This window comes from Xenopus laevis, chromosome 3L (genome assembly GCF_017654675.1).
Source record: "Xenopus laevis strain J_2021 chromosome 3L, Xenopus_laevis_v10.1, whole genome shotgun sequence".
In the NCBI taxonomy this organism is placed as follows: Eukaryota; Metazoa; Chordata; class Amphibia; order Anura; family Pipidae; genus Xenopus; species Xenopus laevis.
This window is the reverse complement of record NC_054375.1, coordinates 154549371-154574633: the sequence shown is the minus strand read 5'-3', so window position 1 is coordinate 154574633 and position 25263 is coordinate 154549371. Positions and strand designations below refer to the sequence as shown.

Genomic DNA, 25263 nt, shown 5'->3' with positions numbered 1-25263 from the left:
TCCCCAATGAACATGCAGCTTGGTTGTTAGAATATCTAAGAGAAAATGAGGGAAAATAAGCATTGTTCCCTAAAGGCTTATAGAACCTGTTTACAATTCTCAAAAAGCTTCCTAGGTTTTAATTTTGCAGAGAGCCCAAAACTGTTTTGCTATTCTATTGGGGGTATAATTTGATGAATAAATCATGTGCTTCATAAATAGGTGCTTCATATACTGTATGTAGTGACATTTTTAATTGGAATTTTGGGAGAAAAGTTTGCATATTCACAACTTTTCCAGCCATTGCATTTTCTGTATTTCTTAAAATTATTGAATGGTTTGATAATAAAAATGTTTTTACTCTACTACAGATGTGATTGAATTATTTTTTTTAAATAAAATAAGAGGAACTCTTGACTTCTATAACAACTCACAAGGTTTTATTTGACAAGATTTTTATTTGCATTTTTTCTCAATCACAATTTTATACATTTGCAGTTACAAACAATATTTTATGCTATCACCAGTGTACCTTATCTGAGAGTTTTACAGCCAATCTGAGATACTGTTAACGTGTGACAATAATAGCAGAGCCTCTTCCATTCACAATACTCATAAAATGTTGAAATAAATTCTACTTAAGAAATGTTTAACATAATGCATATTCAATGTCTAGAAATTGTCAACATTCTGGAATTCTTCTGATGTGGGTAATTCATTATTTTGTTTCAACTGGTAAAATATCAGGCCCTTTTATGTTGCACCTCTGCTTTTAATTGTAAGATGTTCTCTGGAGTTCATGTTGGGTCTGAACAAAACAATGTAACATTTTGGCACAAAAATACAAACCACCATTGCCCAGCTGGAAGACAGAATGGCAAAGACCTCCATTGCCACAGTATACATGCCCCGTGCACTGAGATAGGCTGGAATAAAGGACACCCAGACACTGAGGAAAGCCAACATACTGAATGTGATAAATTTGGCTTCATTGAAACTGTCAGGGAGACGTCTGGCCAAGAAGGCAACAATGAAACTTACGGAGGCCAAGAGGCCAAGATATCCCAGCATGCACCAAAAGGCAATGGGTGACCCTTCATTGCAGTTTACAATGATTAATCCAGGTTTGCTATTCGTGTCAAGTTCAGAAAAGGGAGGAGAGACGATTAACCACATTCCACATATGCATAACTGAATAAAGGAACTAAGTATAATAATGCTATAAGATGATTTTACTCCTGTCCATTGTCTTAACTTGCTTCCTGGCCTTGTTGCAGTGAAGGCAATGACAACAGTGATGGTTTTGGCCAAAACACAAGAAATACAGAGATCAAAAATCATCCCAAATGCCACCTGGCTTAGAAGACACTGTTTAGGTTGTGGGTAACCAATGAACCCTAAAGAGCAAAGGAAACAAAGGAACAGGGAAAGCAGCAGAAGGCAACTAAGGGAATAGTTGTTAGCTCGTACAATTGGTGTTTTTTTGGAACAAATAAAAACAACCAAGATAGAAAGTGGAATCAGAGAGGATAAGAGGGAAATGGCTGCTAAAGTATAACCCAATGGTTCTTCATAAGAAAGGAACTCTGTAGGTCTTGGCAAGCATCTGTCCTGTTGTAGATTAGGCCACATAACCCAGGAACATGGATGACATTCTACAGAATCTGCACAATAAATGTTAGTCAATATCTTACTATAAATTGAATTCAAATGTCATTAATATTTAAATTACCTGTTTGGTTTGCTATATGTCCCAAGGGACACCGGGCACACTCATAACAACAAGGGGGTTTTCCTGGAAGTATAACTTTATGAAATCCAGAAGGACAGCTTGGGCTGCACTTTGAAAATGGAACCTATAGAACAGCATCATAAAGCAGCTCAGACTTCATAACTACCAAAATTATGAACATCAACATATGATAAATATCAGTTCATGCTTTTCATTCTACGAAAGAGTAAATACATATTAAAACTTTTAACAAATGACTCTTATGAGTAGATGTAACAGGTAAGTAGAGTTTTTGCCTGTTTGATGAAATGCTGTACTTCTTGAAGCTGCTTTGAGAAGGTTCTGTTGGCCAAAAACTTGCTTGTTTGTTTTTCCAAATTAAACCAATTCAGAGAAACAAGAAAACATTAAATTTTTTTCAAGTCATGTTATTCAAATAATGATGTCTGAATGATCTCATTCACTTGAATACATTTCACTGATCTAACAGTATATATGCTGTGCCTTTCTAGCTTTCATTTGTATTTTGCCTGACGAAGGGGCCTTTGTGCTCCAAAAGCTTGCAATGTATTTTTATTGCTAGCCAATATAGGTATCGCTTCTACAATACTTTTTGTATTTGTTTGTTTTTTTATGTGTCCTTTTTGTTAGCGAGTATGTTTTTCTCTCAACCACAAAAATTTGTAAATAGTCCTCACAAGGGGGAATTTTCACAAGGATGTGTAATTTAAAGAACAGGACATACAGAAAGTTTATGAAGAAGCAAGTTGAAACATACCAAAAGTGATGCACTTCCTATCAGCCAAGATTGGAGACTCATGGGGGGAACAGGACACTGGCAATATTCTATCTTATTTTGATTACTGTAATGTTGGGTTTAAAATTTCTGAGTGCTAATGGTTGTTTTTAATCTTGCAATATTTTTTATACCACATTAACATAAGGTTTTACATGATTTGTTGCTCTTCCTACTTCTTAAACTTGTAGCAAAAGCTGACCAGCAGCAATGTTGAAAAATCTGTACTATCAGCTTTGATGGAACTTTGAAATATGATGTGCCTATATCCCACAGAGGGTCAGTGAGTACCCACTCATACTTCAGCACTATAACCCATTTTGGGAGATGTACTTCAATAAGAATTTTTTTTAATAATTTGGTGCACTTTGCACAAGGGTGTAATCCTATTGAGAAAGAATACACTATATGAAATGTTTCACCTATTTTTCACCTGTTTACATTGAATATTGTTGAATATGTTGAATATGTTCAACAGGGATTAGGGGGATATTAACTAAAACTCACATTTATCTAATTTTGTTTATTAAAACAAAGTCAACCTAAGTCCCATCAACTAATTTCTCAATAATTCCTTCTTGAAAAAGTTTTTTTTGAATTGATGCTCGGAAAGCTCGACTTTAAGGAATTGTCACTGTGAAAACTCATATTTAATGAAAATCAGTGTGGATCAAGATGTCAAGAAACATATTCAAGGACATCTGCCATTGACTTATACATAAAATTGACAGGTTTCAGATGGAGTATTTTTGGATTCGGATTTTTTAGCAAATCTCTAAAAATGTGAGGTTTTTTTCCCTCTAAAAATGTGAGTTTTACCCTTTAAAAACTTCACCAGAAAATGTTGAGCCCTAGGAAATAGGCTTATGTGAATATGTTCAATCGAAGTTGTGATTATACATATTATATAATTTATTATATAATAAATAGTATATTTAACCACACCTGGGTTTTGCTGTTAGTCCATACAATGTCAGCATCTTCTATACTCAGGGTTTTCCCATCAGCAGCACTGAAGTCATAACTGCCAACTGTAATTTGCTCCAGTGTCCCTTCAGCACTCAGATGCCAATTCACAATGTCATAAATGGCTGGGGGGTTCCCCCTTGCATCAAAAAATACCTGTCTTCCATTTTTGGACTTGAAGTTAACATTTTTAATATAATGAAAAAGCTGAAACATGAAAATCAGTATTATTTATCTTTTTACTTAAAACATTATTTTAAATAATTATTGAGCATTAACAGGTATACTCCATGTACTTCTGTAAAAAACACATTACTTACATGCCAAGGATAAAATGAAGAGATGTTGGCACAGGCACCTTTATGGAATGGGCCATCTCCTGGTGTACAATGTAACAAGCTTTGCAGGGCCCAGGCCATTGCATATGCAGCAATGTATACATTGAGAGATAATCTATGGTCTTCATCAGGAAGTGGGCTCTCCAGCTTTTCATTTCCTGTACATATTTTTATTGAGTCATTGTTTCTATGGTTAACTAAACTATTCTGACTGTACCATTTGCAAGAGAAGATCTGCTCCCAATATTCCAATATTAATGAATCATACAGATATTTCACTGGATGAAGATTGTTGAGATACTTAGTGAAGTTTGGCATTTTCCCACCATGGATGGCAAAACCAATTGTGCCTGCTAAAACAATATTGAATCTGTCATTACAAAGTAAAACAGAAGTTGCCCAAGATTCACTGGCAATCCAAATATGTCCAGTTAAGTTCTGCCTCAACATCTCTTCCACTACAATCATAAAATCTGAATCAAATGTTATCGCCACCACAACCTTTGCAGTTGCTTCCTTAATCACCCGAACAATATGGGGAGCATTTCTGTTTGATTGACCAGTTAAGATATTTTCGGTGAAGGCCACACAAGCTCCACCATTAATTATTTCTTGTTTTGCCATCTGAAGCCCATATTGGCCATAGTCATCATCATTAGCCAGGAGACCAACCCAAGACCAACCAAAATGAAAGATCAGCTGGGCCAGGCCTCTCATCTGAAATTCATCACTTGGGATAGTACGGAAAAAAGAAGGAAACAGGACACGGTTGCTGAGAGTTGGGTTGGTTGCAAAATAACTGATCTGTAAAGAAAATGTAAAAAACAGCAACAAAATTAATGGACCAATAGTTTGGGAAGATATGGAAAACATATTGATGTATATGTAAAAATTACAGTTATGACATCTATGATGAATCACTATGTGAAGTGTCAACTTTGCTCACATGTTATTTTAAGAAATTAGTACTGTGAAGGAATATACCAGCAGTTGTGCCTTTGTTAGAACCACTGTCTTACCTGGGGATATCGGTACAACCCCAAAATCTGGGCCATGAGAATGGATCGTGTAGACCCAGCGTCACCAATGATACCTGCAAGAGGTGCCCCTTTGTAACAGTGATAGTTAGGAGTGATTTCTGTTTTTCCTGAAAGCATCGAAAGAGTTCCTTGTGCTGCTGATCTTAAGGTTTTGCAGGTGTCGAAAATCTGGAAGCCCAAAGAAATGTTGGGAAGGAGTTCAGGATCTGCATTAATCTCCTCCACAGCAAAAATGAGGGCACGCATGGTCTGGTAATACTCAACAGCAAACCTGATATAAAACAACAACAGGACATTTTTAGAGCTTATATTATTAGTTGAGACTATTATCTGGATAATTATTGAAAAACTTCTGATTTATACAACATACTTTGCGACATGTATAGTCTTTTTTTACCACAATCTCTCTTTGCAAATGGCCATAACCTGACAATTTAATTCAGCCTATGATTAAGAGCCCTTAGGTGACAAGAAACATGTAAGGCTGTTCTTGTTATAATAAAAAGATGCAAAAACATATCAGTCCAGTTTTGTGCCAATGTGTTTCTCCTGATGAGTGTACATCCCTCCATTCACTGGTTTACCCCTTGATGTTTTATGCTGACCATTTAATTATTGGCTAGCAAAAACCAATTAAAGGTTTGTTTTACTCTAGGTCAATCAATAAACTTTGTTATAATCTAAGGAGAAACAACCAAAATTTAGAACCTTAAAGGTGGGGGTTTGACCAAAGCTCTAGGAGGACTTTGACATTCCAATCACGCTAAGTCTATTGTTACCTCCCTTTCTAAATGTCGGGGTCAGTATTTTGATAATTTCTGTTAATTTGTCTACTAACCATTTGTCACGGTCGGCACCCTAAACCAGAACTAGTGCCAAGCTCCCTGGTCTCGGCTCGTCTTCACCAGTAGTGTGACCGCCTTTGGCTTCAGGAGGAGCCCTTAGCATACTCAGATGCCACCTGGACTTTTCGAGAGGAGCAAGGCGAGGAGTTCTGGCAGGCAAAGGGGCACGACTGTAGTTAGAGTCAGTTAGGCCAAAGGTCACGGTACAAAAGGATTAGGCAGAAGGATGGTCAGACAGGCTGGGTCGAGGCAGGCGGATATCAGAATCATCAAACAGGCAAAGGGTCAAACCGGGTGATCAAACAAAGGGTTAAGCAGAAGAGTTGTCGTAGGCAGGCAAAGGTCAGGATACAGATTGCTGGATTATCAGGAAGCAGGCAGGGTCAAACACGGATAATCAGATCAGAATTTCAAAGACAGACGCACAAGGCTTCAGGAACCACTAGAATCAAGATTCTATCACGGGCAGACCCTGGAAGCCCTTTCACCATATTTATACACTTTGAATTTGGCGCCATTGCGTGCTGGCGTCAACACGCCAGCGCACCTGCGCCTTTAAGAAACACGGGGGGCACACACGCGTGCCCTTAGAGGAGCAAGATGGCGCCGGAGCTGGACCATGCGGCGGGCGTCCCCACCGATGGCGCGGCGGGCGACCCCGCCGCACAGGTATTTTTATTACACCATTGTCATAGTGAATACTATTTTTAAAAAACTGATAGAAGGGTCATTTTTATTAGTTGTGCATTGGTATGTTTTGTTTTAGACAGAAACTTTAGGAATTAAAAATTACTGACCCTCCATTCAACAGGTGTCATTCACTGATAGCAGGAAAGGGTAGAAAACAAGAGCAAGCTTTGGCTATAGGTTTCTCAGGTCCTGCATCCCCCCATCTTTATTTGGAAGTGATTATGAGGAACGGGCAGGAAAATGCACATGGCATAAATGACCCCTAACGAGTGGAGAATTTGTCCCGTTTCGCTTTGCCGGAAAATTCGTGAATTTACTATGAAAAATTTGTGAAGTGCATTGAAGTCAATGGCCGTCCAAATTGTTTTGATGCACATAAATTTTATGCGCACGACTATTATGATGGGCGCCACCATTTTTTGCCGCAGTGTCAAGACTTTATTCTCTGTAAATTTGCGTCTGTTGAATTTATAAGTCCATCACTACCCCTTACCTATCATATAGACTCAAGACCTTCATAGTTTCCCACTGGAAAGAGACCCACAAGTCTAAATAATAACTAGTGGAGGAAGCAGTCATGAATGCAGTGCTAAGCTGAAAGCATCAATTTATTGACATATTTCAAGCTTAGTGTGGTGCAGAGGATACTGGTGTCACATGCACACTGGCTATGGGTTACCTACACTGACAGGTGCCATACTGTGCACTTACTAGAAAAATAAGGTGTATTTTTCCAAATCTGGAAGACAAGAAGGCATGTGGGAATATTGAACATTTATATGGAGTATGTAACACTTATGTAGCAAAATAGGACTGAATACAAAGACTGAATGTTTGAAACTGCAAAGAAGAACTTAGAGTTTGAAGAATCTCAGCATTACCTGGTTTAAAATAAAAATTTGTATTTTAAGTACGAAAGAGCAAATGTTATTTTTGTAGAATTAAATGTTGAAAGTGCCTGTATATGCAACCATTTATATATAATTCATTGTATGTAATATTTAGAAATCAAACTTTTATATGATTCATGGTCTTCATATGGGAATTTATTAATTACCATAATATATGGCCTGGAAGTTTGACATCTATTGTGGGGAGGTTTTCTGACGTCTTTATAAGGGATCATGTTTAGAATATGCTCTGGAAAATGTCATTATAAGTAATAATTGATAGTATAGACATGTAATTGTTATTTACGAGAAGGTAAGTAAGCAGGTGGCTTATGGGGGTGCAGATCAGTTAATTCATTGCAGCATATGGCATCGTATTAGGGGGATCATCAAGATATTCAATAAGGGATTGTTATGAGAGCTGTAATTGTGATTGTATATTGTATAGTGAGAGTTATATAATTCTCTCTCCAAAGCAGTTCAACTGGCAGATCCAGTATATTAGCTTCACAAAGTTTAAGAAGTATTTTAGGAAGCGAGAAAGTACAAAGTTACTAAAAGGTAAAGTTGATCCAGGGTCTGTTATCCAAAAAGCTTTGAATTATGACAATGCCATTTCCTATTCCATTTTATCCAAATACTGCAATTAAAATTAAAAGAATGATTTGCTTTCTCTCTGTATTAATAAAACTATACCTTGTACTTGATCCTAACTAAGATATAATTAATCCTAATTGTAAGCAAAAGCAGCCCATTGGGTTTATTGAATGTTTACATAATTTTCTAGTAGACTTAAGGTATGAAGATCCAAATTACAGAAAGATCTATTATCCAGAAAACTACAGGTCCAGAGCATTCTGGATAGTCGGTCCCATACCTGTACTTACATAAGCAGATACAGTGGTATGCAGCGTGTAGTAGAGCTTCTTCCACATGGGTACCTTTGAACCATTGTTATGACAAACCTCTAGTAGGTATCAAAAATGAATGTTACATACCTCTGGCACTGAATATCTGGAGGCTTCACAGTGAAATCAATGTCTCTGTTCACTCTGTCTGAATGAACTGTGAATGTTCCCCCCATAATAATGTCTCCTTCTTGGCTCAGATATCCAGTGATGTTCTCACTGGGCAGTCGGCAACTGATCTTAGAGTCAGAAGAGGCTGAAACTTCCTCAACTATTATTATACTTAAAACCCAGACCATGAAGTATATGAGCCAGATGAATGAGTATGGCAGTTGCATGTCAACAAGAATCATCTCAACAATGTTTCTCACCAGTGTTTCATTGCTACACAGAAGCTTCTTCTGCCAGTGTCATGTCAAGTGTGTCTTTTATACAGTGTGTAGATGCCTATGGGATCACAGGCAATAAGGATTAACTTGTCCAATTAAAGCAATGTCAAATACTTCACTTTAACAGTTTCAACTGATCCCAAATGAGAACCAATAGCAATAAGACAGAATTCATGAATAATTAGGCAAATAAACTATGAAAGTGTAATGCTGTAGTAAGATGAGTGACACTGTTACTCTCAGATAGTCTCATCTAGTATGCTCCAGATGAGACCTTGTTTCTCAGGAGATGAGTCCTCACAAAGGTGTGGAGGCAGGGTGTAGTACAACTGTAACTGTATGCAGTGCACAGCTTAAACAAAGAATTTATTTATTCAAGAACATAATCCACATAGAAGTTTAATCAGAGATAAGCAGGAACATAGAACAGCATTGAAAATACATATACTCACAAGCAATCATGGTCAGTGTAGACCCTATAGGGTAAGATGAGAGAGAATATAAGCATATAGAGAGTTTTCGGGTTAAAAAATAAAGTCTATTTTTTTGGATTAAAAGTTGCCAGAAGCTGCAAATAGCTCCAATCCAAAAAAAACTAAAGCCTGTCTAAGATATTGGTGGGGTTTCAGTCCTCCCTGGCTTTACAGCACCGAACAGGTACAACAATTAGGGGCAGATTTATTAAGGTTCCACTGGTAAATTCAAATTTGAAAGCATTAACTTGAATTTGAATTTGAATGTGAGATTTATCACACCTTGACCCTGAAAACAGTTCTAATTCGAATAGTTGCCACCCAAAACCTGTTGAGTTGATGACAGAGGTCCCTTGAACTATTTGAAGATGATAATAGTAGTAGTGATAAGCCAAATTTTTGCCATATTTCTCTGCAAAAATTATGCCAAATAGACTCCAATGGGAGACAAAAACATTCATGCGTAAAAAAAACTTTTGTTTTTTTTGGATCTCTTATTTTAAAAATTGGATGTAATTTTAAGTGGCTCTCTGGTGTTCAAGTTGGGTCTCAACAACACAATGAAACATTTTGGCACAAAAATACAGCCTACCACAACCCAACTGGAAGATAAAATGACAAAGACCTCCATTGCCACAGTATACATGCCCCGTGCACTGAGATAGGCTGGGATAAAGGACACCCAGACACTGAGGAAAGCCAACATACTGAATGTGATAAATTTGGCTTCATTGAATCTATCAGGGAGGTGTCTGGCCAAGAAGGCAACAATGAAAGTGATGGTGGCCAAGAGTCCAAGGTATCCCAGCATGCACCAGAAAGCAGTGGGTGATCCTTCAGTACAGTAAACAATAATAATTCCAGGTTTGGTGTCAGTGTCAAGTTTAAGAAAAGGAGGTGAGAAGAGCAACCATGTAATGCTCATACATAACTGAATAAGAGAACAAATTCCAATGATACAGTAGGACACCTTTACCCCTGTCCACTTTCTTAATCTGCTGCCTGGTTGCATTAAAGGCAATGACAACAGTGATAGTTTTGGCCAGAACACAGGAGATGCAGAGAGCAAAACCCATCCCAAATGCCACTTGGTATAGAAGACACATTTCAGACTGTGGGTAACCAATGAACCCTAAAGAGCAAAGGAAACAGAAGAACAGGGAAAGCAGGAGAAGGCAACTAAGGGAATATTTGTTGGATCGAACAATGGGAGTTTTTTTATATTGAATAAAAAATGCCAATATAACTCTTCAAAGACATCTGAAGAAATTCACAGTCAAATGTCACCTCTTTGAAGAGTTACAATGTGCCATTGTAAATGGATTAGTGGAAGAGTTTATATTCCGAGAACTTCCCACACCAGTCAGTTGAACTGAAGAAGCTGCTCGGATGAGTAGTGAAACGTCTTCATTGATTACTCAGCAAGTCCAGTTGTTTTTAGATTTACCAATACTAGATATGCCATGACCTGGATGAATGGAAATCTTCATACTCTTGTTTTTGTGTTCCACTGTTTTATCCTGTTCACAATCACAGTAAAGGGCTCATTTAAAAGCACAAGTGCAGTGTTTTCAGACAATTTCAAGTTACTATGTTTTTAATGCAACATTTTCTCCACAATACTGTGTCAATGCGTCTGAGCATAGTTGAGCCCCATACTTCCTCAGGCACAATTGCAGCTAATACACACTTGCATGCTCTTCAACACTAATCAGACATTGAGGGTGGTGGTAGCTCCAAGGTCAATAATAGGCACTTCACTCAGTTTCTAAGAGGAGGTGGAAATAATTCAGAGGTGCCAAGCACAGCTATGTGGGGGGAGCAGTGCCAGGAGCCTTTGTTGAAAAATTTGCAAAACATACTTGATGGTTCAATATGATGGGTATCTGTGGGTCCCATTTACTACAAACTTAACTGGAAGGTCCTAGAACCAATGAGCCTACTGTCTGTCTTAATGAGCTCTAGGGCTTAGATACAAGGAGTAGTGTACAGAGGCACAAGAGAACCATAACTTTTCCACCTGTCATTGACCAAGTGTAAACTATGGGCTTCCAAATTGTAAATGTTGTCCACATGCACGTTAAGGATTTTATTAATTTTTTGTCTCTGCTATTGCCCAACGATTTCAGTAATAGCAGAGTTTGACACAACAGAATACAAGTGTGAAGAACGCTTCTAAAAGACAGGAGCTCGATTAGAAAAAATAGTGGAAAACAATGATAACCGTATGTATGAATATGTGTATACCGTATATACTCGTGTATAAGCCGACCCGTGTATAAGCCGAGGTACCTAATTTTACCTACAAAAACTGGGAAAACTTATTGACTCGCGTATAAGCCTAGGGTGAGAAATGCAGCAGCTACTGGTAAAATGTCACCTAGCGCAGAAGCGCAAGCAGCATCGGGAAAACCTAGTCCCTGTGCATGTAAGAGCACACAAGCGCTGGCTTCCCAGGCTTTTATATAGTCATGAACCTCTGGGATATAACATATCCTTATATTTTATAACAGGGGGTACATTATAGGCACACTAAATAATAAATGCTGAACTTAAAAAGGGAAGTTCCTACATTTCAATGGGGAGAGACAGTATCCACACAGGGCCCTTTTTAACTCTTTCCTCTAACCATTTGCTTCCATATCTTTCCCTTCCTCTCTCTGCACCAGTCACAGTGCCTTTAAACTGTAAGACAAAAGTTAGTTTTGCATCCATTTTCTTTCCCCTGTTTCTTTCCTCCGTTTCTATCAAAGCCAATTTTCTGTCCACCTCTCCTCTCACAGCCTGACTTCTGAAAGTCTGTTCTCTCCACCTCTCCCACCCCTACTGTCACAGCCGTCTTTCTCTCTCCCCCTCCTCTCTGAATCATTTCACTCACAGCTCGATCTCTGAAAGCCGCTTCTCTCCACCTTCCCCTTTTTCTCACAGTTGCTGACAGGCTGACAGGCTGCTTTCTCCCTCTCTGCACTGCTGGATCTTGTTTCCTTTGCGGCAAGCAAAGATTAACAGCCGGCATAACATCGCATGTTCGTCAAGCTCTGCACGTCACTTCCGCCTACTACACTGCCACAGGGTCCTAGCGCCGGGTCCCTTAGTCTTGAAACCCCTGTGCGCACCCAGTGACTCGCGTATAAGCCGAGGTAGACTTTTTCAGCACATTTTAAGTGCTGAAAAACTCGGCTTATACACGAGTATATACGGTAAGTTCAAGTGCATTAAAACCTTTGTGGTGAAATTATCACAGGCAGATAGCACTGAATACAATGTATTTGAACACGGAGCACCAGCAGACTTTAAAATCCATAATTTATTAAGTCTTTATTTAAAAATTAGAGAAAATAGCACTGAATGAAAACTTACCGTAATTGCTGGAACGTACCCAATGATGGGAAAAAAGCTAAATATTTTTGCAATTTGCCATGGGGTTTTCTCTAGCATAATTTAGTCTACTTAAAATTGTTGCTAAATTTTGCCTGCTCAATTGTGTCTGCAACAGACCAAGTTTAAAGTTCTACTTACCTCTGACATTGTAGACTTCCAGGTTTGCTAGTGAAACTGAGGTCACTGTAAACTCTATCCAAGTGAATCGTAAAAGTCCCCCCTATTACAATATTTCCGGAACGACAAACATTTCCAGTAATATCCTCTGTGGGTAGGCTGCAACTTACATTGGAGCCCATACAAGTACAGAGAAGGACTCATTGTTTATGGTAATTTGTTATGACTTGTATTCACTATTGCTTTTATATTGCTGTTGAAATATAAATAAAGTTGTGGCATGATTCTAATATTATCATGCATTTTAAAATTAGTCATCCTAATGAAGTGAATGATGGACGATACTAGAGTAATTTGTCTAGAGAACCTCTAGAGATGTCATGGGTAAGGTTTAGAGTAGAAAGAGCTCCTTGTGGGAGAAGATTATTCTATGACATAATCATGAGAGATTAATGATAAAAACACAATGTCCATTCAAGCCATGGATTTTTTATGCTAAGATTTTAGTTCTCTAAATTTGTTGTGATTTTATTTTGTTACACATTTGGATGTAAGCTGCCATTCTTAAAAGGTTGTTGAGGGTTACAGTTGCCCTGTAGTGTTTTCCAGTTGTGGCAAATTACAATCACTTGCACTGTTATACAATGTTCCCTCTAATTCCTTTTTGACTATGTGCGGAAAAAAAAATCTTTTGTGTGCACATTTTAAACTTGTGTGTGCATTTTTAAAAACTGTTTGCCTTTACACACAATTCTTTATGAGTACCACAATTTGTTGTATGCACTGGCCTTGGAGGGAATATTGCATTGCACATTCTATTTGTTGCTCTAAAATCCAACTGCTAATAAATGGGGACTCAGTCACCGGGATTCAATAATTATTCTGATTAGTCCAAGAGTACAAAACATTTAGGGGCACATTTATTAAAGGGTGAAGTGACTAACGCTGGTGAAAATTCACCAACGTGACGTTATTTTGGTACTTCGTGGTTTACTAACGGTTGCTGGCATAACTTTAATGGTAAAGGAGATAGACTCTAGCGGTACTTTGCTCTCTAACGCCTGGCAAATTTGCGCTCTGGACAATTACCTCTTATACCAGACTTGCCTTCACCACCTCAGACCAGGCGAAGTGCAATAGAGTAGATAGGACTTCCTCAAAAAATAGTTTAAACATTTTCTAAGTCCCAAAAAACACTGGCGTATTTTAACTGGCTTCCCCCCTACATTTCATAACATATGGCACATAAACTATATACTGGGCTCATGGGCAATATAACAACTTTATTTTATTAAGGTTTCCCGGGCTTGTGTAGTGTAATGTATTTGATACAACATAAACGTCCGTTCAACTTTAACTTCCCGCTGTATGCAAATTAGGCAACGCTAGAGTAACTTTGCTTTGTTTGGTGCAGTAACACTAGTGCAACTTCGCCAGCATTCGCGCCCTGGACACAACTTCGGATTTTAATGAATTAGCGTTGTCCTGACGTAACTACGCCTGGCAAAGTGTTGCTCTGTGAGAGAAATTTTCGGAGGTTAGTAAATTTGCCCCTTAGAGTGTTGCTTCTCTTAAGATCTCTATGCCTGAGCGTTTACTCTTAAGCCCCTATGAAAGAGGGTGACATGGTGACAGACTAATAACCTTTCCTTTCCCCTCAGTGGAGCTTCTGGACACTCTAATAACTACCCTCAGCCTGACCCTCACTGCATATTGTCTTAACCTTGAAAAGGGAAATGCTCAATCCCTCTTACTGTGAACTGGGCCAGTCCAATGTTAGGGTTAATCTTAAAATGACTTTCTTAAGTCAAGGAAGACAAAACCATAGCTTTCTATACATAAATGATTATATTGTTTAATCTGATGATTGGCTTGTACATATTTTTGCAGTAATGGACTGTCAAAATGATTATGTTAACTCTGCTGTGCATTGGTGTTGTTACATTGATGGAGAACAGCTGGTTATGTAGGATGCACAGGTGTACGCCAAAACAATATTTTACAAGTTTATCTGGTGAAAAAGACCAACTTCCTTCACCACCACTGCATTCTCATGTAGCTCTCTGTATTGATTAATAAGCTGCTCTTTTAAACAAATGCATATTGTCTTTCTTGTTTAAAAATTGTCCTACTTAATTTTGAATCCTATCAATGAATCAGTTATCATTACCACTTTTGCTATTTACTGTACTTCCATATTTCCTTTCCTATGCTCTTGTGAACTCTTCATTTCTCCTGCCCTATTAATTAATAGTCAATGTCAATAATCAATAATCATGTCAACTTCATATCTGCACTCTGTATCGGGGGAAAACAGTTTAACTTAATCGTTAATATTTGTTTGCTTGATATTCAGCCATAGTTCTAAAAATATCCAAGTTCTCTAAGATCTTAAGATATCTAAGAAAATAAATATGTATCCCCAATGAACATGCAGCTTGATTGTTAGAATATCTAGGAGGGAAAATAAGCATTGTTCCCTAAAGGCTTATAGAACCAGTTTACAATTCTCAAAAGCTTCCTAGGTTTTAATTTTTCAGAGAGCCCAAAACTGTTTTGATATTCTCTTGGGGGTATAATTTGATGAATAAATCATGTGCTTCATACACAGGTGCTTCATATACAGTACTGTATGTAGTGACATTTTTAATTGGAATTTTGGGAGAAAAGTTTGCATAATCACAACTTTTCCAGCCATTGCATTTTCTGTATTTCTTAAAATGATTAAATGGGTTGATAATAAACATATTTTTTCTCAGATGTGATTGAATTCTTTTTTTTTTAAATAAAATAAGAGGAACTATTGACTTCTATAAAAACTCACAAAGTTTTATTTGACAAAATCTTTTTGCATTTTTTCACAATTTTATACATTTGCAGTTACAAACAATATTTTATGCTATCACCAGTGTACTTTATCTGAGAGTTTTACAGCCAATCTGAGATACTGTTAGGGGCTGATTCACTAAGGGTCGAATATCGAGGGTTAATTAACCCTTGATATTCGACTAGAAATTAAAATCCTTCGATCGAACGATTAAATCCTTCGAAGGATTTTAATCCAACGATCGAAGGAATATCCTTCGATCAAAAAAACTTAGGAAAGCCTATGGGGACCTTCCCCATAGGCTAACATTGACTTCGGTAGCTTTTAGCTGCCGAAGTAGGGGGTCGAAGTTTTTTTTAAAGAGACAGTACTTCGACTATCGAATGGTCGAATAGTCGAACGATTTTTAGTTCGAATCCTTCGATTCGAAGTCGTAGTCGAAGGTCGAAGTAGCCCATTCGATGGTCGAAGTAGCCCAAAAAATACTTCGAAATTCGAAGTTTTTTTACTTCGAATCCTTCACTCAAATTTAGTGAATCGGCCCCTTAAAGTGTGAAAATAATAGCAGAGCCTCTTCCATTCACAATACCCATAAAATGTTGAAATGAATTATAATTAATGTGGTTGAAATGTTTAACATAATGCATATTCAATGTCTAGAAATTGTCAACATTCTGGAATTCTTCTGATGTGGGTAATTCATTATTTTGTTTCAACTGGTAAAATATCAGGCCCTTTTATGTCTTACCTCTGCTTTTAATTGTAAGATGTTCTCTGGAGTTCATGTTGGGTCTGAACAAAACAATGTAACATTTTGGCACAAAAATACAAACCACTATTGCCCAGCTGGAAGACAGAATGGCAAAGACCTCCATTGCCACAGTATACATGCCCCGTGCACTGAGATAGGCTGGGATAAAGGACACCCAGACACTGAGGAAAGCCAACATACTGAATGTGATAAATTTGGCTTCGTTGAAACTGTCAGGGAGTCGTCTGGCCAAGAAGGCAACAATGAAACTTACGGAGGCCAAGAGGCCAAGGTATCCCAGCATGCACCAAAAGGCAATCGGGGACCCTTCATTGCAGTTTACAATGATGAATCCAGGTTTGCTATCCGTGTCATGTTCAGAAAAGGGAGGAGAGAAGATTAACCACATTCCACAAATGCATAACTGAATAAAGGAACTAAGTATAATAATGCTATAAGATGATTTTACTCCTGTCCATTGTCTTAACTTGCTTCCTGGCCTTGTTGCAGTGAAGGCAATGACAACAGTGATGGTTTTGGCCAGAACACAAGAAATACAGAGATCAAAAATCATCCCAAATGCCACCTGGCTTAGAAGACACTGTTTAGGTTGTGGGTAACCAATGAACCCTAAAGAGCAAAGGAAACAAAGGAACAGAGAAAGCAGGAGAAGGCAACTAAGGGAATAGTTGTTGGCTCGGACTATTGGTGTTTTTTTGGAACAAATAAATATGACCAAAATAGAAAGTGGAATCAGAGAGGATAAGAGGGAAATGGCAGCTAAAGTATAACCCAATGGTTCTTCATAAGAAAGGAACTCTGTAGGTCTTGGCAAGCATCTGTCCTGTTGTAGATTAGGCCACATAACCCAGGAACATGGATGACATTCTACAGAATCTGCACAATAAATGTTTGTCAATATCTTACTATCAATTAAAGTCAAAAGTCATTAATATTTAAATTACCTGTTTGGTTTGATATATGTCCCAAGGGACACCGGGCACACTCATAACAACAAGGGGGTTTTCCTGGAAGTATAACTTTATGAAATCCAGAAGGACAGCTTGGGCTGCACTTTGAAAATGGAACCTATAGAACAGCATCATAAAGCAGCTCAGACTTCATAACTACCAAAATTATGAACATCAACATATGATAAATATAAGTTCATGCTTTTTCATTCTACGAAAGAGTAAAACAATATTAAAACTTTTAACAAATGACTCTTATGAGTAGATGTAGCAGGTAAGTAGAGTTTTTCCCTGTTTGATGAAATGCTGTACTTCTTTAAGCTGCTTTGAGAAGGTTCTATGGGCCAAAAATGTGCTTGTCTTTTCCAAATTAAACCAATTCAGAGAAACATGAAAACATGACATTTTTTTCAAGTCATGGTATTCAATTAATGATGTCTGAATGATCTCAAAGGAATCTGCTTAACAGGACCAGCCATTATGTAGCTAACAACCCCTGAGTCCCCTAGTTGAGGTTGGGGCATTTTAAACCCTAAATGTAAAACAGTCACCAACATCCAATCACAACTGTTCCTTTGGCCTCACAGAATACGTACGGGATAGTATACCCTCTTCTTTTGAAACGAATAGTGCCTGTTCTGAACATACTTTTTGTACTGGCTGTAGCTGGGTGAAGGATGGGATTTATTTATACAGAGGTTTCTTTGTGAACTATTGATGTATTTTTGTCTCTTTGGGTTCAGAAAGTTCAACATGAGACATAGGGCCCTGAATAGGCCCCAAATATCACCACTGAATTGGGAGCCAATAAAGCATTGATCATCTGCTTCACAGCATCAGTGTGCCATAGGTGTTTATGTTTTGAGCTAATAAGAAGCATTACATACTGTGCTCTGCTCCTAGTGGGCTTGAGTTTGGTTTTGAAGAAGTTGACTTAGGGAAATTCAGGGAATATAGCTGAAAAACTTCAGCAACAAAAGGCTATGGGATACAAGCAATGCCATTTTTAAATAGTACAAAGTGCATGAAAAAGAGGCAGATTTATCAAAATTCAAGTTTTTTTCACAATTCGAAACAAAACACAGCAAAAAAACTTGAATGCAAATATACTTGAGAATATTCTTCAAAACCTCAAATAGTCACATATATTAAAAAAAAAGTAAAAGCTGACAAGGTTCAATAGAACTCAATAGGAATTGTCACAACTTTATTTATTTTTTTTCTAGTTCATTAAAAGTTTTTTAGCCTAATTGAAAATGAATGGAACAATGTGATTTCAGACTTATTTATCGAAGTCCGACCAAACTAGAATACACAATTGAACCTTATTTAATAAAAAAATCATGATTTTTTTGGCTCAGGGACAAACAAGAAAAAATTAAGCGAAAATCCGAACTGTAATTTTTTTCTGACTTTTTCCTGAAAAGTCATAATTTTTCGGATTTTTGTCCAAAAAGACCGAAATAGTAAGGTTTCCAGCTCAGACTACAGAAACTTCCAAATATAGGGACATCTTCCATTGACTTATATACAACCTCGGCAGGTCTGAGATGCTGGATTTTTGTATTAGAACTTATTGCAGCCTCAGGTTTTAATAAATCCCCAAAAAATTTAGGTTCTTTCCACTTCAAATTTGGGTTCTTTCCAAAATTCAGATTTTCACATTTTTGGCATTCAGACTTTGATAAATAACCCCCACAGTGTACTTTTAATATCTTTTCTGGCAGTTTCATGGTCATTCACACCTCAGGCCTTGTAACTTGATTAATATAAACCTGTCTTATTTTCATTTTCATGCTACAATTGTGACTGAATTTTTTCACAATTGAATACGATTCATCTAAACGTATGTGAATATGTTCAATGTAAATTGGGATTATATTACATATTATATAATTTATTATATAATAAATAGTATATTTAACCATACCTGGGTTTTGCTGTTAGTCCATACAATGTCAGCATCTTCTATACTCAGGGTTTTCCCATCAGCAGCACTGAAGTCGTAACTGCCAACTGTAATTTGCTCCAGTGTCCCTTCAGCACTCAGATGCCAATTCACAATGTCATAAATGGCTGGGGGGTTCCCCCTTGCATCAAAAAATACCTGCCTTCCATTTTTGGTCTTGAAGTTAACATTTTTAATATAATGATAAAGCTGAAACAAAAATCAGTATTATTTATCTTTTTACTTAAAACATTATGATAAATAATTATTGAGCATTAACAGGTATATAACTCCATGTACTTCTGTAAAAAACACATTACTTACATGCCAAGGATAAAATGAAGAGATGTTGGCACAGGCACCTTTATGGAATGGGCCATCTCCTGGTGTACAATGTAACAAGCTTTGCAGGGCCCAGGCCATTGCATATGCAGCAATGTATACATTGAGAGATAATCTATGGTCTTCACCAGGAAGTGGGCTCTCCAGCTTTTCATTTCCTGTACATATTTTTATTGAGTCATTGTTTCTATGGATAACTAAACTATTCTGACTGTACCATTTGCAAGAGAAGATCTGCTCCCAATATTCCAATATTAATGAATCATACAGATATTTCACTGGATGAAGATTGTTGAGATACTTAGTGAAGTTTGGCATTTTCCCACCATGGATGGCAAAACCAATTGTGCCTGCTAAAACAATATTGAATCTGTCTTTACACAGTAAAACAGAAGTTGCCCAAGATTCACTGGCAATCCAAATATGTCCAGTTAAGTTCTGCCTCAACATCTCTTCCACTACAATCATAAAATCTGAATCAAATGTTATCACCACCACAACCTTTGCAGTTGCTTCCTTAATCACCCGAACAATATGGGGAGCATTTCTGTTTGGTTGACCAGTTAAGATATTTTCGGTGAAGGCCACACAAGCTCCACCATTAATTATTTCTTGTTTTGCCATCTGAAGCCCATATTGGCCATAGTCATCATCATTAGCCAGGAGACCAACCCAAGACCAACCAAAATGAAAGACCAGCTGGGCCAGGCCTCTCATCTGAAATTCATCACTTGGGATGGTACGGAAAAAAGAAGGAAACAGGACACGGTTGCTGAGAGTTGGGTTGGTTGCAAAATAACTAATCTGTAAAGAAAAAGCAAAAACATTGGAGCAATAGTTTAGGAAGATATGGAAAACATATAAATGGATATGTAAAAATTAGAGTTATGACCTCTATGATGAATCACTATGTGAAGTGTCAACTTTGCTCACATGGTATTTTAAGAAATTCGTACTGTGAAGGAATATACCAGCAGTTGTGCCTTTGTTAGAACTACTGTCTTACCTGGGGATATCGGTACAACCCCAAAATCTGGGCCATGAGAATGGATCGTGAAGACCCAGAGTCACCAATGATACCTGCAAGAGGTGCCCCTTTGTAACAGTGATAGTTAGGAGTGATTTCGTTTTTTCCTGAAAGCATCGAAAGAGTTCCTTGTGCTGCTGGTCTTAAGGTGTTGCAGGTGTCGAAAATCTGGAAGCCCAGTGTAATGTTGGGAAGCAGTTCAGGATCTGCATTAATCTCCTCCACAGCAAAAATTAGGGCACGCATGGTCTGGTAATACTCAACAGCAAAGCTAATATAAACCAACAACAGGAAATTTTTAGAGCTTAAATTATTAGTTGACTATTATCTGGATAATTATTGAAAAACTTCTGATTTATACAACATGTATAGTCTTTTTTTTTACCACAATCTCTCTTTGCAAATGGCCATAACCTGACAATTTAATTCAGCCTATGATTAAGAGCCCTTAGGTGGCAAGAAACGTGTAAGGCTGTTCTTGTTAAAAATAAAAAGATGCAAAATAAACTAGAATTCTTTTAAAACATTAAAGTGATTAAACTATCAGTCCAGTTTTGTGCCAATCTGTTTCTCCTGATGAGTGTACATCCTTCCATTGACTGGTTTACCCCTTGATGTTTTATGCTGACCATTTAATTATTGGCCAGCAAAAACCAATTAAAAGTTTGTTTTACTCTAGATCAATCAATAAACTTTGTTATAATCTAAGGAAAAACAGCCAAATGTAGAACTTTAAAGGCGGGAGTTGGACCAAAGAATTCCAAGACCTATGCTGTAGGAGGACGTTGACATTCCAATCACGCTAAGTCTATTGTTACCTCCCTTACTAAATGTCGGGGTCAGTATTTTGATAATTTCTGTTAATTTGTCTACTAACCATTGTCATAGTGAATACTATTATTAAAAAACAGATGGACGGGTCATTTTTATTAGTAGTTCATTGGTATGTTTTATTTTAGACAGAAACTTTAGGAATTAAAAATTACTGACCCTCCATTCAACAGGTGTCATTCACTGATAGCAGGAAAGGGTAGAGAACAAGAGCAAGCTTTGGCTATAGGTTTCTCAGGTCCTGCATCCCCCCATCTTTATTTGGAAGTGATTATGAGGAACGGGCAGGTAAATGCACATGGCATAAATGACCCCTAATCAGTGGAGAATTTGTCTTGTTTCGCTTTGCTGAAAAATTAGTGAATTTACTGCGAAAAATTTGTGAAGTGCATTGAAGTCAATGGCCGTCCAAATTATTTTGATGCACGTAAATTTTATGCACGCGACTATTATGATGGGCGCCAACATTTTTTGCCGTAGTGTCAAGACTTTATTCGCTGTAAATTTGAGCCTGTTGAATTCATTGTTCAATCCATCACTACCACTAACCGATCATATAGACTCAAGACCTTCATAGTGTCCTACTGGAAAGAGACCCACAAGTCTAAATAATAACTAGTGGAGGAAGCAGTCATGAATGCAGTGCTAAGCTGAAAGCATCAATTGATTGACATATTTCAAGCTTAGTGTGGTGCAGAGGATACTGGTGTCACATGCACACTGGCCATGGGTTACCTACACTGACAGGTGCCATACTGTGCACTTACTAGAAAAATAAGGTGTATTTTTCCAAATCTGGAAGACAAGAAGGCACGTGGGAATATTTAATTATGGTATTAGAGATCTTTTGTTGCATTGGGTTGTTTTATACTGGATTGTTAAGCAGCCCTATTGAACATTTATATGGAGCACTTATGTAGCAAAATAGGACTGAATACAAAGACTGAATGTTTGAAACTGCAAAGAAGAACCTAGATTTTGAAGAATCTCAGCATTACCTGGTGTAAAATAAAAATTTGTACTTTAAGTACGAAAGAGCAAATGTTATTTTAGTAGAATTACATTTTGAAAGTGCCTGTATATGCTGCCATTTATATATAATTCATTGTGTGTAATATTTAGAAATCAATCTTTTATATGATTTATGGTCTTCAAATGGGAATTGATTAATTACCATAATATATGGCCTGGAAGTTTGACATCTATTGTGGGGAGGTTTTCTGAAGTCTTTATAAGGGATCATATTTAGAATATGCTCTGGAAAATGTCATTATTAGTAGTAATCGATAGGATAGACATGTAATTGTTATTTATGAGAAGGTAAGTAAGCAGGTGGCTTATGGGGGTGCAGATCAGTTAATTCATTCCAGGATGTAGCATCATATTAGGGGTGTTGAGATATAGGCAGACCTATGTATATATATGAATACACATTTCTTAAGTTCTTAAGGTCTACTTCAAAGGATTATAATTAACCCCCATTTAGCTAGGATATATCCTGAGTTTTTATGACCCATCCTGTCTTGTAATAAAATGCAAAAATAAGATAGGATGCTTTGTTAGATAGGTGGGACACATCCCAAGAGACCATCTGGACAGGGTCTTTTATATTTCAAAGAGGAAATGTTTGTACAGTTGTTATTGGTAAAAGGGACATCTAAAGAAATTAGCTGGTTTTCCTGTTTAACTTGTCATCAGTCAATCAGAACCATTCCCCATTTGGGTCAATGGCATAGAAACAGTATAACAATGGAGTTGGTCTTTGGCTGAAGAAAGGGAAGGAGAGGAGAAGAGAAAGGAAAGCAGAGGAGAAAAGGAAGGGAAGAAGAGGGAGAGAGAGAAGGAAAGAAGTATAACCTGTGGGCACATTTTGAAAGATCTCTGTATTATTTGCTGTCTCTGGGCTGGATAATCTGAATAAATCATTTCATCTCTGGGAACTTTGGTTTCATCCTTTACCTGGCTGTGGTAAATTGCGGACTCTACATTTCATAACACTATACGGATACTTGGATATAAAATACACAACATTGGTGGATCTGGAAAAACTGACAGTTTCATCAAGATATTCAATAAGGGATTGTTATGAGAGCTGTAATTGTATATTGTATAGTGAAAGTTGTATAATTCTCTCTCCAAAGCAGTCCAACTGGCATATACAGTATATTAGCTTCACAAACTTTAAGATGTTTTTTAGGAAGCGAGAAAGTACAAAGTTACTAAAATTACTAAAGTTACTAAAGTTGATCCAGGGTCTGAAGTCAGGAAATGTCCTTCTCGCTTTCTGCGGCAAAATGAAAAGGATTTGTTTTTCACCTTCATCTAGATGAGCTAGTAGTTAATCAGGCTACACTTGGATACAGACTTGTTATCCAAAAAGCTTCAAATTATGGCAATGCCATTTCCTATTCCATTTTATCCAAATACTGTAATTACAATTTTTAAGAATGATTTTCTTTCTCTCTGTAGTAATAAAACTGTACCTTGTACTTGATCCCAACTAATATAATTAATCCTTATTGTAAGCAAAAGCAGCCCATTGGGTTTATTGAATGTTTACATGATTTTCTAGTAGACTTAAGGTATGAAGATCCAAATTACAGAAAGATCTATTATCCAGAAAACTGCAGGTCCAGAGCATTCTGGATAGTCGGTCCCATACCTGTATTTACATAAGCAGATACAGTAGTATGCAGCATGTAGTAGAGCTTCTTCCACATGGGTACCTTTGAACCATTGTTATGAAAAACCTCTAGTAGGTATCAAAAATGAATGTTACATACCTCTGGCACTGAATATCTGGAGGCTTCACAGTGAAATTAATGTCTCTGTTCACTCTGTCTGAATGAACTGTGAATGTTCCCCCCATAATAATGTCTCCTTCTTGGCTCAGATATCCAGTGATGTTCTCACTGGGCAGTCGGCAACTGATCTTAGAGTCAGAAGAGGCTGAAACATCCTCAACTATTATACTTAAAACCCAGATCATGAAGAATATGAGCCAGATGAATGAGTATGGCAGTTGCATGTTAACAAGAATCATCTCAACAATGTTTCTCACCAGTGTTTCATTGCTACACAGAAGCTTCTTCTGCCAGTTGCATGTCAAGTGTGTCTTTTATACAGTGTGTAGATGCCTATGGGATCACAGGCAATAAGGATTAAACTGTCCAATTAAAGCAATGTCAAATCCTTCACTTAACAGTTTCAACTGGTCCCAAATGAGAGCCAATTGAAATAAGACAGAATTCATGAATAATTAGGCAAATAAACTATGAGAGTGTAATGCTGTAGTAAAATGAGTGACACTGTTACTCTCAGCTAGTCTCATCTAGTATGCTCCAGATGAGACCTTGTTTCTCAGGAGATGAGCCCTCACAAAGGTGTGGAGGCAGGGTGTAGTACAACTGTAACTGTATGCAGTGCACAATAATTAGGCACCTGTGGTTCTTGCAGCTTAAACAAAGAACTTATTTATTCAAGAACATAATCCACATAGAAGTTTAATCAGAGATAAGCAGGAACATAGAACAGCATTGGAAATACATATACTCACAAGCAATCATGGTCAGTGTAGACCCCATAGGGTAAGATGAGAGAGAACATACAGCATATGCTGAGTTTTCGGGTTAAAAAATAAAATCTATTTTTTTGGATTAAAAGTTGCCAGAAGCTGCAAATAGCTCCAATCCAAAAAAACTAAAGCCTGTCTAAGATATTGGTGGGGTTTCAGTCCTGCCTGGCTTTACAGCACCGAACAGCACAGAAAATCACAGGATGTGCAGATGCAGTGGATTTTTCTGACCTTAAATAAACCTTGTTGGAGAAAGGGCTATGAATTAAAGCCATTATTCAAGTTCTAGTATTCAGTATGCAGTATAGTAAAAAAAAAAAGTATAGGACTAACCAGGTACAACATTTAGGGGCAGATTTGTTAAGGTTCCAATGGTAAATTCAAATTCAAAATTTTCAAAAATTTTTTTGGTCAAAACTCACAAATTTGAATTTGAAAGCACTAACTT

At 37.4% G+C, this 25263-nt stretch overlaps 2 protein-coding genes across 2 annotated transcripts; both read right to left on the bottom strand.

The window, feature by feature from the left end:
- Positions 1-630: 630 nt before the first annotated feature.
- Positions 631-8537, bottom strand: LOC121401294 (extracellular calcium-sensing receptor-like). Its single transcript, XM_041585660.1, has 6 exons — positions 8275-8537; positions 4831-5122; positions 3794-4615; positions 3453-3680; positions 1712-1835; positions 631-1643 (listed from the first exon to the last, which is right to left on the bottom strand). Exons 1-6 carry the CDS (start codon positions 8535-8537, stop codon positions 733-735), a joined length of 2640 nt encoding a protein of 879 aa, XP_041441594.1. The 3' UTR covers positions 631-732.
- A 275-nt stretch (positions 8538-8812) lies between these two features.
- Positions 8813-24284, bottom strand: LOC108710413 (extracellular calcium-sensing receptor). Its single transcript, XM_018251551.1, has 8 exons — positions 24025-24284; positions 20390-20681; positions 19366-20187; positions 19024-19251; positions 17088-17211; positions 16120-17019; positions 10023-10178; positions 8813-8925 (listed from the first exon to the last, which is right to left on the bottom strand). The coding sequence occupies exons 1-8, from the start codon at positions 24282-24284 to the stop codon at positions 8813-8815; spliced, it is 2895 nt and encodes a 964-aa protein (XP_018107040.1).
- Between the last annotated feature and the right edge of the window lie 979 nt (positions 24285-25263).

Excerpts from the sequence above, each read along its gene's own strand:
- LOC121401294 (XM_041585660.1), bottom strand. The coding sequence starts at position 8,537 with ATGATTCTTGTTGACATGCAACTGCCATACTCATTCATCTGGCTCATA. Across the intron at positions 4,616-4,830 it reads GGTTGTACCGATATCCCCAG|ATCAGTTATTTTGCAACCAA; the intron begins GTAAGACAGTGG and ends TTTTCTTTACAG. Across the intron at positions 1,836-3,452 it reads GGACTAACAGCAAAACCCAG|GTTCCATTTTCAAAGTGCAG; the intron begins GTGTGGTTAAAT and ends GCTGTTCTATAG.
- LOC108710413 (XM_018251551.1), bottom strand. The coding sequence starts at position 24,284 with ATGATTCTTGTTAACATGCAACTGCCATACTCATTCATCTGGCTCATA. Across the intron at positions 20,188-20,389 it reads GGTTGTACCGATATCCCCAG|ATTAGTTATTTTGCAACCAA; the intron begins GTAAGACAGTAG and ends TTTTCTTTACAG. Across the intron at positions 17,212-19,023 it reads GGACTAACAGCAAAACCCAG|GTTCCATTTTCAAAGTGCAG; the intron begins GTATGGTTAAAT and ends GCTGTTCTATAG.